This window comes from Sinocyclocheilus anshuiensis, unplaced genomic scaffold (genome assembly GCF_001515605.1).
Source record: "Sinocyclocheilus anshuiensis isolate Anshui unplaced genomic scaffold, SAMN03320099.WGS_v1.1 scaffold235, whole genome shotgun sequence".
Taxonomy (NCBI): domain Eukaryota; kingdom Metazoa; phylum Chordata; class Actinopteri; order Cypriniformes; family Cyprinidae; genus Sinocyclocheilus; species Sinocyclocheilus anshuiensis.
Window position 1 is genome coordinate 1223043 of NW_015552562.1, and position 14080 is coordinate 1237122.

The 14080-nt window shown below is 38.4% G+C and overlaps 1 protein-coding gene across 8 annotated transcripts; it reads left to right on the forward strand.

Annotated features, from left to right (window-relative positions):
• The first annotated feature begins 586 nt into the window (after positions 1 to 586).
• On the forward strand, positions 587 to 13115 carry slc26a2 (solute carrier family 26 member 2). 8 transcript variants are annotated; one of them, XM_016455441.1, is made up of 7 exons: positions 587 to 709; positions 1739 to 1810; positions 7081 to 7206; positions 7656 to 7725; positions 10638 to 11243; positions 11320 to 12059; positions 12154 to 13115. In XM_016455441.1, the coding sequence occupies exons 5-7, from the start codon at positions 10656 to 10658 to the stop codon at positions 12929 to 12931; spliced, it is 2106 nt and encodes a 701-aa protein (XP_016310927.1). In that variant the 5' UTR covers positions 587 to 709; positions 1739 to 1810; positions 7081 to 7206; positions 7656 to 7725; positions 10638 to 10655; the 3' UTR covers positions 12932 to 13115. The 8 variants fall into 8 exon arrangements, with proteins under 8 accessions (XP_016310927.1, XP_016310926.1, XP_016310929.1 ...); XM_016455440.1 differs by lacking the exon at positions 587 to 709 and having other exon boundaries at positions 1616 to 1810; XM_016455443.1 differs by lacking the exon at positions 587 to 709 and having other exon boundaries at positions 1616 to 1810; positions 7081 to 7159.
• The last annotated feature ends 965 nt before the right edge of the window (positions 13116 to 14080 follow it).

Genomic DNA, 14080 nt, shown 5'->3' on the forward strand with positions numbered 1-14080 from the left:
TAAATAAATAAACAAACAAACAAACAAATAAATATTAGTATTCATTTACAATTAATGTAACAGGAACATTCATAAATGAAAACAAAAATGGACAGAATCATATGTAAAATATGTATGAATGAAAAAATATATGAGAATGATATGCCAATGAAAAAGTGTTTGAATTATTGTCAGATTACACAAAAATGCCCTGTATCAAATCCCCCCCGTGTTCTTTCATACACACACTGTGCTCTTTGTTTCTTCTCAGGTGAGTGTGGCTGACTTTCCTCAAGCCTGTGTAGAATTTGAAGGCCATATGGATTAAGACCTGTGGCCTCATAGCAGTAGAGAACTGTTTTTGACCCAGGGTTAAAGTTTAGCTATTTCACCTACACAATTTTACATGCTCAAAAAAAAAAAAAATCTGTCTAGGAAAATGAAAAAAATGTCAAAATTATTCATAAATCAAGCCTTCGCCGTAGTATTTTTGCAATCCGGGCACAGGTACCGTTTCGAAACTTGGAGGGCTTGTGCGGTCGACCTCCGAAAACTTTGTGAATACTGAGAAAGCACAGTGTTTTAGGTTTCGGACCTAACCAGGATTTAGCAGTCACGTGACGAGTCGTAATGTTTTTTCACTGTCCACGTGATATTACAAATTTAGCAAGGCTTCATGTGTCACGGAATAGATCCTAAACTTTAAGTATAGTTATGTACATGCACTGAGGTGAACACAAACAAAAATAATCATTAACATATCATCCTGTCAATGATGAGCTTACATTACCACAAATTTTACTATAATATTATAAAAAATACAAAATAAACAATAGAGACATTTTTATAATTTGTGCATTGTCTGCCTCATTTCAGTTTTGACCTTTCTGTTTAATCAAATCAGCTCTAAAAGTAAGATAAGTCACAGCCAAAAGCTTTGATTAACTGGACTGAAAGTTTACTAATGCCATCTAATCTTAGTGTTTCCCTGCCATCAAAGATTTGCGTAACACATTGCACATTACTGGCACACTGTTTATGTACGTAGTAGTTCGCAGTAAAAACAAAGTACATTTGTTCTATATAATCATTAATACTTTATTATCCCCATCTGTTGAGTGAACTTTTATGTAACACATCATAATCCAGTCACATCCAGCTAAAATTAAAATATGTTCCCTCACTGATCAATAAATTGCAACAGATCTCAATAGAGTTACAAAGAGTAATTTGAACCTGATTGTGCCAGTTGCTTCTTATAATATTGTTCCTTAAGACATAATGAGTGCGAAATTTAGTCTAATTCAGACTGATTACAATAAATTAAGTATGCATGAATCATACTATTGCGAAGGTTGAAATTATGACTATTAAATAGGCAACGCTGACGTCAAGTAGAATCCTGCCAGTAGCGCCAATGGATCTTATTAATATTCATGAGTCTGCTTTTGGCCAATCAGATCGATCTGTTGAGCGCGCAAGCTTAATATTCATAAATCAAGCCTTCGCCGTAGTATTTTTGCAATCCGGGCACAGGTACCGTTTCGAAACTTGGAGGGCTTGTGCGGTCGACCTCCGAAAACTTTGTGAATACTGAGAAAGCACAGTGTTTTAGGTTTCGGACCTAACCAGGATTTAGCAGTCACGTGACGAGTCGTAATGTTTTTTCACTGTCCACGTGATATTACAAATTTAGCAAGGCTTCATGTGTCACGGAATAGATCCTAAACTTTAAGTATAGTTATGTACATGCACTGAGGTGAAACTCTTGAGTGATTAAATGTCCTCCTGATGAATAAATGAAACGATTTCATTGCGCAGCCGGTCTGAGGTGAGTTTTAAACACTCAATACTTGCCGTTTTTTTTCTTCAGTTGATACAGTCAGATGTACACGTTGCAGTTTTGTTTTGGAGCACTGCGTGAAACAAACCAATGTTATATTAGGCTACATCGCTTCTGTTCTTTCATATATTTTGGACGATTAAATGACTTTAATTTTAAGTTTGAAGTTAAAATTTAAGTTTGAAGAAGTTAGTTACAATTTGCTGAATTTTGTTGTTTGTAGGCTAGTATATTTTGTTGAAATGACTAACATTCATATGAGAGTTAATAAAGTTTGCACATCATCCTGTCATCAATATTCAGGCTATTTGTTATTTGAATGCTGCGATTTTTATTTTTTTCCACACCACTGGATTATTTAATGAAAAGAACGTTTTAAAATGCGACTTCTGATTTCTGTAACGTGTCTTTTTAGAATGCTCTGGCATGCTCTGAATGCTTTGATCATTCAGTTACGTCATCGGAAGTTCAAGGCATAATTGCAGAGGAGATCAAGCGTGTATAAAGTGTACACGTCAGCATCACTAATCCACACCATTTGGTTTGTAAATGTTGTGATTTATTTATTTACGGGTTCGTAATGTAAAGGTGATGCGGACAACCATCTTCTCCTGACTCTAAAGTCTCTTGTTAAGTCAACCTATTTGACTATAGCCTACTCATAAAGAGCTGATCTATTACTTTTTTTATTTTTTGAATGCAAGACCATGTCCTGTGAATTCTGCCCCAGACTGAACGTTATCATGTACAGTGACGCAAGATGCCTTCCCCAGCTGCCAATTGAACCACAAACCAAAGTTTAACCAAAAGGGCACTTCAACAAATCACAAAATAAAGCATGAGGTCCCATTTTGACATAATTTACATATTGTTAATGATCAATAAGTGTCACGACTTTAAAGCTGTAAATATCAATTCACATGATGCTTGTCCCTAATTTAATTAAGAAAGTGTTGTCTTAAAAGGGGTCATATGATGCGATTTTAAATGTTCCTTTCTCTTTGGAGTGTTACAAGCTGTTCGTGCATAGATAAAATCCCTAAAGTTGCAAAGACTAAAGTCTCAAACAAACAGAAGTTAAGACTGGTCCACGCCCTCCTAAAACGCCTCGTTTAAACATGCCCCCACATGTCTACGTCACTGTGTGGGAAGGTTTGCATAACACCGCCCAAATGTTCACGCAAATAAAGAAGGCATAACTTTTACTTCTCGCTGTAGTATTGTTGCTGCCGCCATGTCGTGGAGACGCTGTGTGTTTCGTTGTGAAAGCGAAACTACTTTGTTTGGTCTTCCAAAAGAGACTTGGGAGAGTAGCCTACAATGGGTCTGTGCTCAAAGGCTATTTCTATAAAGTGGGGCAGTTCCAACTTTGCAAGGACAGTCTAACAGTTTTATATTTAAAGAATTTGCCACTGATGATTCAAATGCGAGTTTTGAGCTGCGTAGAGTAGCGCTTGTTGTTTTTCGTTTCTCCGATCACAAATGCAGACATGGTTTTATGTTTACACGGCGCGATACGCAAATAATGTTCTTTTTAGCAACGTCATATGACCCCTTTAAAGCCTGTCCACACCATAGACGAATATTTGGTGTGAAATTTTAGTGCAAGAAACATTTTAATTTGAATGATGGCTGTTAATGCATCTGTTCAGACTGACACAAATATCCGATGAATATCCAATTCAAATAATATTTTAACTTTTTTTTTTAAGAGAGTGTAACAGTCGGGTTGGAAGTAATTTTCTCCATAAGAAAATAGATTTTTAATAGTGCTCTCAAACGATTAATCGCGATTAATCGCATCCAAAATAAACGTTTTTGTTTACATAATAAATGTGTGTGTACCGTGTATATTTATTATGTATATATAAATACACACACATGCATGATATAAATACACACACATGTATATATTTAAGAAAAATGTTATGTTTATAGATAAATATATTTATATATAATATGAAAATAAATGTATACATGTAAATATTTTCGAAATATGTGTATTTATATATACATAATAAATATACACAGTACACACACATACTGTATATTATGTAAACAAAAACGTTTATTTTGGATGCAACTAATCACGTTTAATCGTTTGACAGCACTAATTTTGAATGATAACTTATAAACCGTTAAAAACACATACCTGTGAGTTCCAGGGTTGGTAAGTGATGGTGTATGCTCTTTAATGAAGCCATCAGTTTGCATTATTTAAACCTATTTTGAAATAATCACATTAATAACAGCTGAATGTATGGTGAGAAACTACATTACCCATGATGATGTATAGAAAATTCAACCAAAGTCACAGTGAGCAAATTGCGCCAAAAGAGCTTGGCAGGGACCGCCCAAATGGTTTGTGTATATATGTTGTATATACAACTGTTGATTGTAGCTCTTTCCCTCACTTAAGCCGTTAAATAAACTGTAAAATAGTTGGTGATGCCTATCTTCACTGTTGGAAAACTGATTTTGGTTTTAGTGCAGAAAAACCATAGCAGGGTTGCTACAAAATATTTATGCACCATTGAATCTGAATTGCATGTTGGCTGCTGCAGATGCTCCATCAGGTGCACACTGAAGATATTAAGTAAAGGTGGCCAGGCATGGTAATGACGACTTGGGCTAGAAGAGGCAGTCTTTTGAGGCCTGTTACTCTGTGTGTGAGGGGTTTGGATCAGGTAAGTCTGTTCTGTCAGTCTTATCTTATCTGCAGTGAGTGCTTCTTGAGTCTTGAAGACACTTTGAGGCTAACAGGCTGGAGAAACTGAGAATTGAAGAAAATGTGTTCGTTCTGACAGAGGCATGCTCTCCATTATTCAGAATCACTTTAGTGACCTTTAACAGTACCTGTTTTCATCCTGCTTTTTAAGCGAAGTACAAAACCCTGTTAGCTGTGCTGACAAGACAAGTTTCCACTGACTGGATTCTCACTGAGCTTGTGAAGTGCCTCGAGGTGCCTGTCATTGCAGCTCCCACAGGTTGTATTGGTGTGTGTGTGACCAATGCCAGAATCTCTTGTTGTTGTAGAATCTCACCCAGTTAATCAGGCCACGTTATCAGGAAAGAAACGAAAACTGACTCAAAGATGTTTGCCTGGCAAGGTTCTTGGTCACCTCGGCTAGCCTCTCGATGTAGAGATGTGTATCTCTGTGGGATGAGATGTAAATTCGAACAGCTGGGGAAGGTTGATTATAGTCCGTGAGGGAGGCAAGCAACATCATTTCCATGCAGACTAGTGGTTGTACTCACCGTTTAGGACATCATCAGGGGTTCTCTGAGAACATCTTCAGCAGCTCCACAGCAATTACTGCTTCTGACTTGAATGAGGAAGTACTGAATGATCAGACTGATTTGTATTAGTTGGAATCACTTTGGCACATTTTGATCATGCTTGTAAAATAATATTGTGAAATAGGCTATTACAATTTTTAGAAATGTTTTCCATTGTAATATATTTTAAAGTGTATCTTATTCCTGTGATCAAATCTAAAATTCCAGCATCGTTACTCCAGTCTTCAGTGTCTAACATCTTTCAGAAATTATGCTAATATGCTGATTTGGTGTAGCATATTAAAACATTTATTATTACGCTCTCAGAAACAAGATACTGCGCCATCACTGGGGCGCAGTACCTTTTCACTTTTTTACACTTAAGGTACTAATATGTACCTTTTAAGGTATCAGTATGCACCCTGTACAAAGGTGTATCTTTAGAAAAGGTACCGTCCCAGGCTTTTGTATACCTTTTTTTCTGAGAGCGTATCAGTGTTATGACATTTTAACACATTTATGTGTAACGGGTATATTATTTTGAAAAGAGATTATCTTTGGGATACTTTTATAGAACCTGCAGCTGGCACAAGTTTGCTGAAAGGATTCTTAGTGGCTCACGTTCTTGCTAAAACAGACTGTGGAAAGGTCCCTGTGCGTATGCTGAACTTGAGTGGAAAGACCGTTAGAATTGCACCCCGATCTAGAGTGGCTTCTGTTTTTAAGCCAAAAGAGGTGGTCACAAAGGATGTTCTTGAATTGGAGGAAGATGACGGTGTACTTCATGTCAAAGAATTAAAGGAAGACAAAGTTCAGGCTGATAAGAACTTACTCATGCAGCCACTACAGCGTGAAGTGTACGAGGGACAACATGAACACAGAGGTCATTTTGGAGAGAGAAATACATTAATTCGAATGAGACGAAGTTATTACTGGCCTACCATGTCTGCAGATGTTCCATGCTGGATAAAGCAGTGCAAGAGATGTACACTGGCCAAAGATGTTTTCCCCAGGCTTCGAGCCCCTATGACATGCAGTAATGTTTCAGCTCCATTAGAAGTCCTTGCCATGGATTACACGCAACTTGAACAGTCTTCTGGATTTATGACCGCAAGTCATCTGGAGCTCTTGTGAGGCCTGGAGATCATGTGGGAATGTAACGGGTATATTATTTTGAAAAGAGTTTATCTTTGGGATACTTTTATTTTGGCAAGTGGTCCGCTTTTTGCGCGTGCTGCAAGTGCAGCAGGGAGAGACGAAGAAGAGCGCGGTGTATGAGTGTGTCACACACAGAAGTGAGTGCAGTGTTGTGATCGAGAAGCTCGTTCGATAAAGTTGCTTCAACGGAAGATTATCGAGGCTTAAGTCGAATAAAGGACAACAGCACTAAGTGAAAGTGTGGAGAGTGAACCACAGTTCATAGCAGAAAGGAGTTTTTTTCAGTTTTGTTCTAGTGGTATGTTTTGGCTGTTAAAATGACGCAGTAACATATCGAAGGCCACGGAAGCTGTGAGTACGCTTAAAGTGAAAACCCTGCTTGATTTTTGTCATCAAGTGACTTGTTGCATGTACTTTTGCTGCATTTTGCACCTCTGGTGTTTTGATTGAAAAGCAGCGCCAAGAGCTAACATTTCAACGGGACCATTCACGTGCAATTAAGTTTCCCGCACGTGTCAGAGCACGTGAGACCGAGATCGCTGTATAATGCAGTTAATGCAGAGACTTAACTTTTCCGCCGATTCAAGTTTGAAGATTGTGTTGCTACCCTGCCATCCAAGTGACATCTCAGGTTGATTCATCTCAGTTTGATGCTTTTTGAGACAGTTTATCTGTGGGATGGGATATTTTCTGAGTGAATTTTTGAACTTACACACTTAAAACTACTTGATCTTCAGTTTATTTCAACGCTCAACGCACCCAGTCAACGCCCTCTAATTCATCGTTCTATGGTATTCCTCTAATTTTTTCCGTTTTTTTAGTGACTGGACTGAAAAACAGGGAACTGTGGTAATTCAAGTGGACTATGGAACTTGAGTAACTGTGAGTAACTCGTGAACTGTGAGTAAACATTTGAAGGGACGTTTCATATAAGTGCTCATTCTGAGGTGAGATTTAATTGTGTATGCTTTGTTTTTTTTTGTTTTCAAATGTGATTGTTTGAAGATGATCATTTGAAAAGGTGAGAATTTGTGGGTTTACCAATTGACAAATTGCAAGTGATCTCATTTCGAAGTTTCATAAGGGATTTGTTATACCACAAGTGAAAAGTTGTCAACTGTTGTGTTGAAGGTGATTGTGTGGATTTGAAAAGACAGCACAAAGACTAAATTCGTTTTATGATTTTCATTTAATCGATTACTCAAACAAGAAATAATTATTCATAAGAAAAATAAATCTAAAATAATAAATTCTGTTTAATTCCTTTTTGCACTTATCTACAGTGTACCTTTCTGTTGAGAGCTGTCAGGGAGTGGGGGAGTCTCACTTACTTTATTAGATCTGGGAAGGGAGGAGCATATCACACTGTACTCTCATGTATGCAATTTCACTTCAGGAAGCCACCGTGTAACGTTACCATACCTGAAGCCTACCCTTGTCAATCAGTAGTGTTCCAACACAATAAGGTAAGAAACCACATACACACGTTAGTGTGTAACGAGACTAAAAAGTTTGGGGAGCGGGGACCAAGATCCTTTCGTTGTCCAAACTTCCAGGGCAGCCGTAATCCATTTCCCCTACACAACGGGCTAAATACCCCCGTTACAAGTATATGCATTAGAGTTTTTTTATAGCGACTCTTTCTACAGGTTATATCGTTACGCCAGTAGGTGGGGACAAGTGACTGTTATTATAAGTGCGTTATTTGAATAACTCACTAAGTCACTGAACTCACTGCACAAAACAAGTGATTGTTTTTATCAGTTAGTCAATGAATCAATCACTCAACTAATTTGTTCAAAAATGCTTATGCAATCAGGAACTATAAACACCACTAGTGTATGAAGCAACAGTGAATCTGCTTTGGTGCAAAAAAGTAACTGGCAGTACATTGTCTAAATTGTAAGTTACTCAGTATTATCATGTGCTGCTATCCTCATCTGTTTTTGTCTGGAAAGTAATGCAGCTAAAATGGAGCAAAACTAATTTATTTAGCAAATGTGAATACCAAATGCGTAAACTAATTCACATTCACAACAAAATGTATATATTTGCAAGTAGCAATTCAAGGACTCAACCTATTTTATATTCACAAAATATGATTTGCAAATGCACAACCAAATATATATATACACAAAATACGATTCACAAATGCAAAGCACAATTCATAAATACACAACTATGTTTGCACATTTCTGAATCTTTCTGTAGAAATTGACTGTTGAATCTGCATTTGCAAATCATCAAATTTATGTAAAGTTATGCTTCTTGAAAACGCATCTACGATCCACATACATAACATTTTGCAAATGCAAGTTCACCAATCAATTTGTGCTTATCAAAACATTCAGAAATGTGCAAACATACTTGTATTTGACTTGTACTTTAATTGAATGTTTTTTTGTGATTGTAAATTTGGTTGTGCATTTGCAAATTGTATTTTGTGAATATGAATTATAGGTAATAAAAATTGTGAGCAGATGTTTGCAAATATATAAACTTTGGCAAATGTGAATTAATTTTGAATTAATTTTGAGACTATGGAACACTTGGAGGGAAGGGAAACAAACTAACGTGTAAATGCATCCTCATTATACACAGTCTAATTATTTTCTTGGTAGTGGAAAGTGTGGACACGCTCCATCTTTATGTGCCAGACTGAAAGAAATTGTGGAGAAAATGAGGGCTCGTTTTCTGTTGCTGAAGCTGTAAAAATGTGTTTTAGTGCTGTCCGAGGATGCACTGAGGCCTTCATGATCTCATACAGAATTTATGTCCACAGAGGCTGAGCTTCAGAATACCTGAAATTTAGGATGAAAAGGAGCCTGTCCTGGACTCTACGAAAATAGTCTCACAGTTATGAGTCCCTTGAGTAAGGCATAGGCCACAATCTCCTGCGCCTTACAACAAACTCTCTAATATCTCCTTTAAGGAATAGTTCACTCAGAAATGAAACTTTGCTGAAAATGTACTCACCCTCAGGCCATGAAAGATGTAGATGAGTTTGCTTCTTCATCAGAGCAGATTTGGAGAAATTTAGCATTACGTCACTTGCTCACCAGTGGATCCTCTGCAGTTAATGGGTGCCGTCAGAATGAGAGTCCAAACAGCTGATAAAAACAACTAAATAATCCAAAAGTATTCCACATGATTCCAGTCAATCAATTAACATATTGTGAAGTGAAAAGCTGTGTGGTTCTAATAACAAATTCTTCGTCAAGACATTAACTGAGGGGCTGGTGGATTACTTGTGGATTATTGTGATGTCTTTATCAGCTCTTTGGACTCTCATTCTGATGGCACCCATTTACCCATTTACTGCAAAGGATACAATGAAGGACAAGTGATGTAATGCTACAAGTTTTAAAAGTGAATTTTCAGCAAATGTTAATTTTTGGGTGAACTATTCCATTTCCCCTACACAACGGGCTAAATACCCCCGTTACATATGTATGGATTGCAAAATACGAAGAATGCAAGCTGTAATTCATAGGAAATGTATTTGGTGTCAGGCAGCTGAGAAATATTATAATGTAATAAAGAGCATGCAAAGACAATGTCTTAAATTAATAAATCAGTTTATGTACTCTGTTATGTCATTTATGTCCTGCTAAGTAGTTGATAATTAACCTAAAGTACATTTTTTACTGCTTTATTTAATCATTAATACTTTATGGTCCTCATGTGTTACTTCTAAGTGCATTTTTATGTAACTTGAACAAATCATGCAGCAGATAACTCAAATAACTTAGAATTTCATAGTTGGCAAAGCAGCAAGACTGTGCCAGATGCTTCTTACATTTTTGTTCCTACAGTCATAATGAGTGATAATATTTGCCATCTGTTTTCTCTGATGAAGAAGTTGGATTTTATAAATTAATTGAGAGAGTCAAGGTCTTAGTAAATCGTGTATAGTGGTTGTATAATAAAGTCTGCTGGTACTGACATTGATAGAGTAATTTCTTGATTTTTTTCCCCTTTATATAAATATTGTTGTGCCTAATATACTGTACAACCACAACAACAAATTTTAAGAGTATCAGAAAAGTCCATATGACTACCTCACGCCAATATGGCGCATGAGTTTAATGAACTACCTCTATGATATTGTTATGGCTTAAATCACACATTCCTTGTGTGTGAAACAGAAGTGGTGAAACAGAAGCCTGATAAGTAATTTTGTGTTTCAAGAAAGATAAGAAGGGTTGGAATGACATGAGAATGGGTAATTGATGACACAAAAATATTTTTAAGTCAATAATAATCACACTTAAGATCACCAAAAACCAAGATACACCCTTTTCTCTTACTTTATCTATCTAAACCAAATTGCTTTTTAAAACCCAATTAATCAATGTGCTTTTTTGTCCTGTTTCAGTGAGAGTTTCTGGACATTATGCCAACTGAAGAAGTCTGTGACAGTGTTTCAGCAGAGGATGATGCTAAGAAGGGGCCTGATGTTCCTTTCCTTTTAGAAGAGCGTGTAAAAGAGAAAGTGTCCTGGAAGGACGTGTTGAGAAAGAAGGTGGGAAAAAAGTGTTCCTGCAGTTCTGCTCGAATCAAAGCCCTTCTCGTAGACTCCATTCCAATCGTGAAATGGCTGCCAAGATATCAATTCAAAGACTGGATAATTGGGGATGCCATGTCTGGCCTTATCGTGGGCATCCTCTTGGTTCCCCAGTCCATTGCCTATTCTTTACTGGCAGAACAAGACCCTATTTATGGGCTCTATACATCTTTCTTTGCCAGCATCATCTACACCCTACTGGGAACTTCCAGGCACATCTCTGTGGGTATGTTTGGGGTATTGTGTCTTCTGGTGGGACAGGTTGTGGACAGGGAACTTACTCTGGCAGGATATCCATCGGACACCAATCAGACCACATTGGGAAATGTGGACAACAGCACTGGTCCAGTCTGTGACCGAAGCTGCTATGCAGTCATGGTGGCAGCAACACTAACTTTCACAGCAGGGGTCTACCAGGTTAGTCAAGGTTAGTCTTCTTCTATCAGAATTTTTAAAATATCTAAATATATGAATTTCTCTGCTTGTGTTGCAGGTGTTGATGGGTCTCCTACAGGTTGGCTTTGTCTCCGTCTACCTCTCGGACTCTCTGTTGAGCGGTTTCGCAACTGGTGCCTCTCTCACCATCCTCACATCCCAGATAAAGTACTTTCTGGGCCTCCACCTTCCTCGTGTCCAAGGCTGGGGTTCGCTCATAAAAACCTGGATCAGTCTTTTCAAGAATCTGGGTCATACCAACCTCTGTGACCTCGTAACCAGCGTGCTCTGTTTGCTTGTGCTTGTACCCACCAAAGAGCTCAACGATCGCTTCAAGGCCAAGCTCAAGGCCCCTATTCCCTTTGAACTCTTTGTGGTCATCGCTGCTACTCTAGCTTCCCACTTTGGACTGTTCGAGGAAACTTATGGCTCAGATGTAGCCGGCAACATTCCCACAGGCTTCATGCCACCACAACTTCCCAACTGGTCTCTCATACCCAATATTGCCGTTGACGCATTCTCAATCGCCATTGTTGGTTTCGCCATTACTGTGTCTCTGTCTGAGATGTTTGCCAAGAAGCATGGTTATATGGTGGACCCTAACCAGGAGATGTATGCTATTGGTTTCTGTAATATCATTCCTTCCTTCTTCCGCTGTTTCACGACCAGTGCCGCTTTGACCAAGACTCTTGTGAAGGAGTCGACGGGATGCCAGACTCAGCTCTCGGGGTTGGTGACCGCTCTTGTGCTGCTACTCGTCCTGCTTGTTATAGCACCTGCCTTCTACTCATTGCAGAAGTATGTACAAATTATGCCGTTTTCATGTTGAAATTGTCTAGACTTCACCTACACTGCCAATGGCAGTGTAATTGTGTCCTCTTCTTCTCCGCAGATGTGTTCTGGCCGTCATCATAGTCGTCAACCTCCGTGGAGCACTGCGAAAGTTTGGGGACATTCCCCAAATGTGGCGCGTCAACCATGTGGACACTATCATCTGGCTGATTACTATGGCTACATCAGCGCTAGTGAACACTGAGCTAGGTCTACTAGTTGGAGTCCTGGTCTCTGCGTTCTGTGTGCTAGGCCGAACTCAGTCCGCCCAAGTCCGTCAGCTAGGCCAAGCAGGGGACCGCGAGCTCTTTGAGGACCTTGTGTCCTCCTACAAGGGTCTCCAGAACCAGCCAGGGGTGGCTGTTTTCCGATACGAGGCTCCCATCTACTATGCCAACCAAGCTCTCTTTAAGAAGTCACTGTACCGCAGTGTGGGTCTGGATCCGCTTAAAGAGAAGGCCAGGCGCAGGAAACTAGACAAGCAGAGGAATCAGAAACAAGGTGGAGAAGACCAAAAGCAAGAGATGGACGTGTCCACCAATATGTATCTGCTACAGTACAACAGTTTGCACACATTGGTCATAGACTGCAGTCCAGTGCTGTTTCTGGACACTGCTGGGGTCAATGCTTTGAAAGAGGTATGCAAGGACTACAAGGGGCTGGGAGTCGATGTGCTTTTGGTGCAATGCAACCCCTCCGTCATTGATTCTTTGCGGAGGGGAGGGTATTATGACCCAAAGAAAGGGACCAAAGATATACAGTTCCACACTCTTAGTGATGCCGTCTCTTATGCACAAAGCTTGAAGTCACAAAATGGCGATTGTGACACTGTTGTGTAACAATTTGTAATGTATTGATCTGAAGTTGTCTTTGCATTTAATATTTGTCTGTTTTGGCAATTCAGAATTATATGATCGTTTATATAAGCTCATGTCATTCAAAATTTGTATCACTTTTTTATATACAAAAAAAAGATATCTAGAATGTTTATGCACCGAAAGTGTTTTTTTTCTATGCAATTAAAGTTAATGGGGTCCAAAACATTGACTTGCATTAAAAAAAAAAACCTTAATCATTACTAAAAATATAAAGTCATACAGGTTTGGAACCACATGAGGGTGAGTAAATGATGACAGTTTTCATTTTTGAGAAAACTATCCCTATACCTTCTTAAAATGGATAAGTAATCCTCTGTTTATATCTGTTATTGAAAAAAACAATGTGCTGTGTTGTGTTCTGCAGGACCTTTAAATAGAAGTTCAAACTTTGTTAACTGCAAGTCCTTGTGTATCTCATAGCCTTTGTCTAGTCAGGATGACAATCAGGTTTTTTTCTGGTCTTAAAATGATGTATTTCGATATCATTTATACATCTAATAACATGTTTAGCTTATTTTAAATAGCTAAAACTCAGTATTCGAGGGCTTAATTTTTCTACATGAATAGAAATGATTTATGCTAGACAAGCTCCAGTTTGTATATTTACTCTTTATCTCCTTCCACTCTAGCTCATTCAGTCAGAATTATATTTTATATAATCTCATTTGTGACATTTACCCAGCTTTATGGGTACTTGTGCATGTTTAAATGACCATAAAGCTTGGATAATCTGAGCGCTTGTTGTCTGGGTAAGTGCAAGTTGAACTCTTTCACCCAGTCATCAGCTGTTTACCTCAATCGCAGAAGCACCAGAGAGTGTGCCGATGTGCCTTGTCACTGTGACTGTGCAGCCACAGAGCAGCTTTTGAAAATGTGCATCATTTCGAGAGCAAAGAGGGCTCAGGTAGAGCATTTTAATGACATTGTGTCTGAACCTGTTGAACAGGTCTGAACCCAGGCTCAGGGAAATGACATACTCTGTCCTCCTATTGGCTGAAATGGAACAGGGTATGAATACAGATGATATTTCTAAAATGCTGGAGCTTTTGCCAGATATATCACTGATGGAATGCTAGCACAAATGGAAATAGAATTTTAAACATATGCCTT

Coding starts and splice junctions, on each gene's coding strand:
- slc26a2 (XM_016455441.1), top strand. CDS start 10,656: ATGCCAACTGAAGAAGTCTGTGACAGTGTTTCAGCAGAGGATGATGCT. Junction 11,244..11,319: donor TCACAGCAGGGGTCTACCAG/GTTAGTCAAGGT, acceptor CTTGTGTTGCAG/GTGTTGATGGGTCTCCTACA. Junction 12,060..12,153: donor GCCTTCTACTCATTGCAGAA/GTATGTACAAAT, acceptor TCTTCTCCGCAG/ATGTGTTCTGGCCGTCATCA.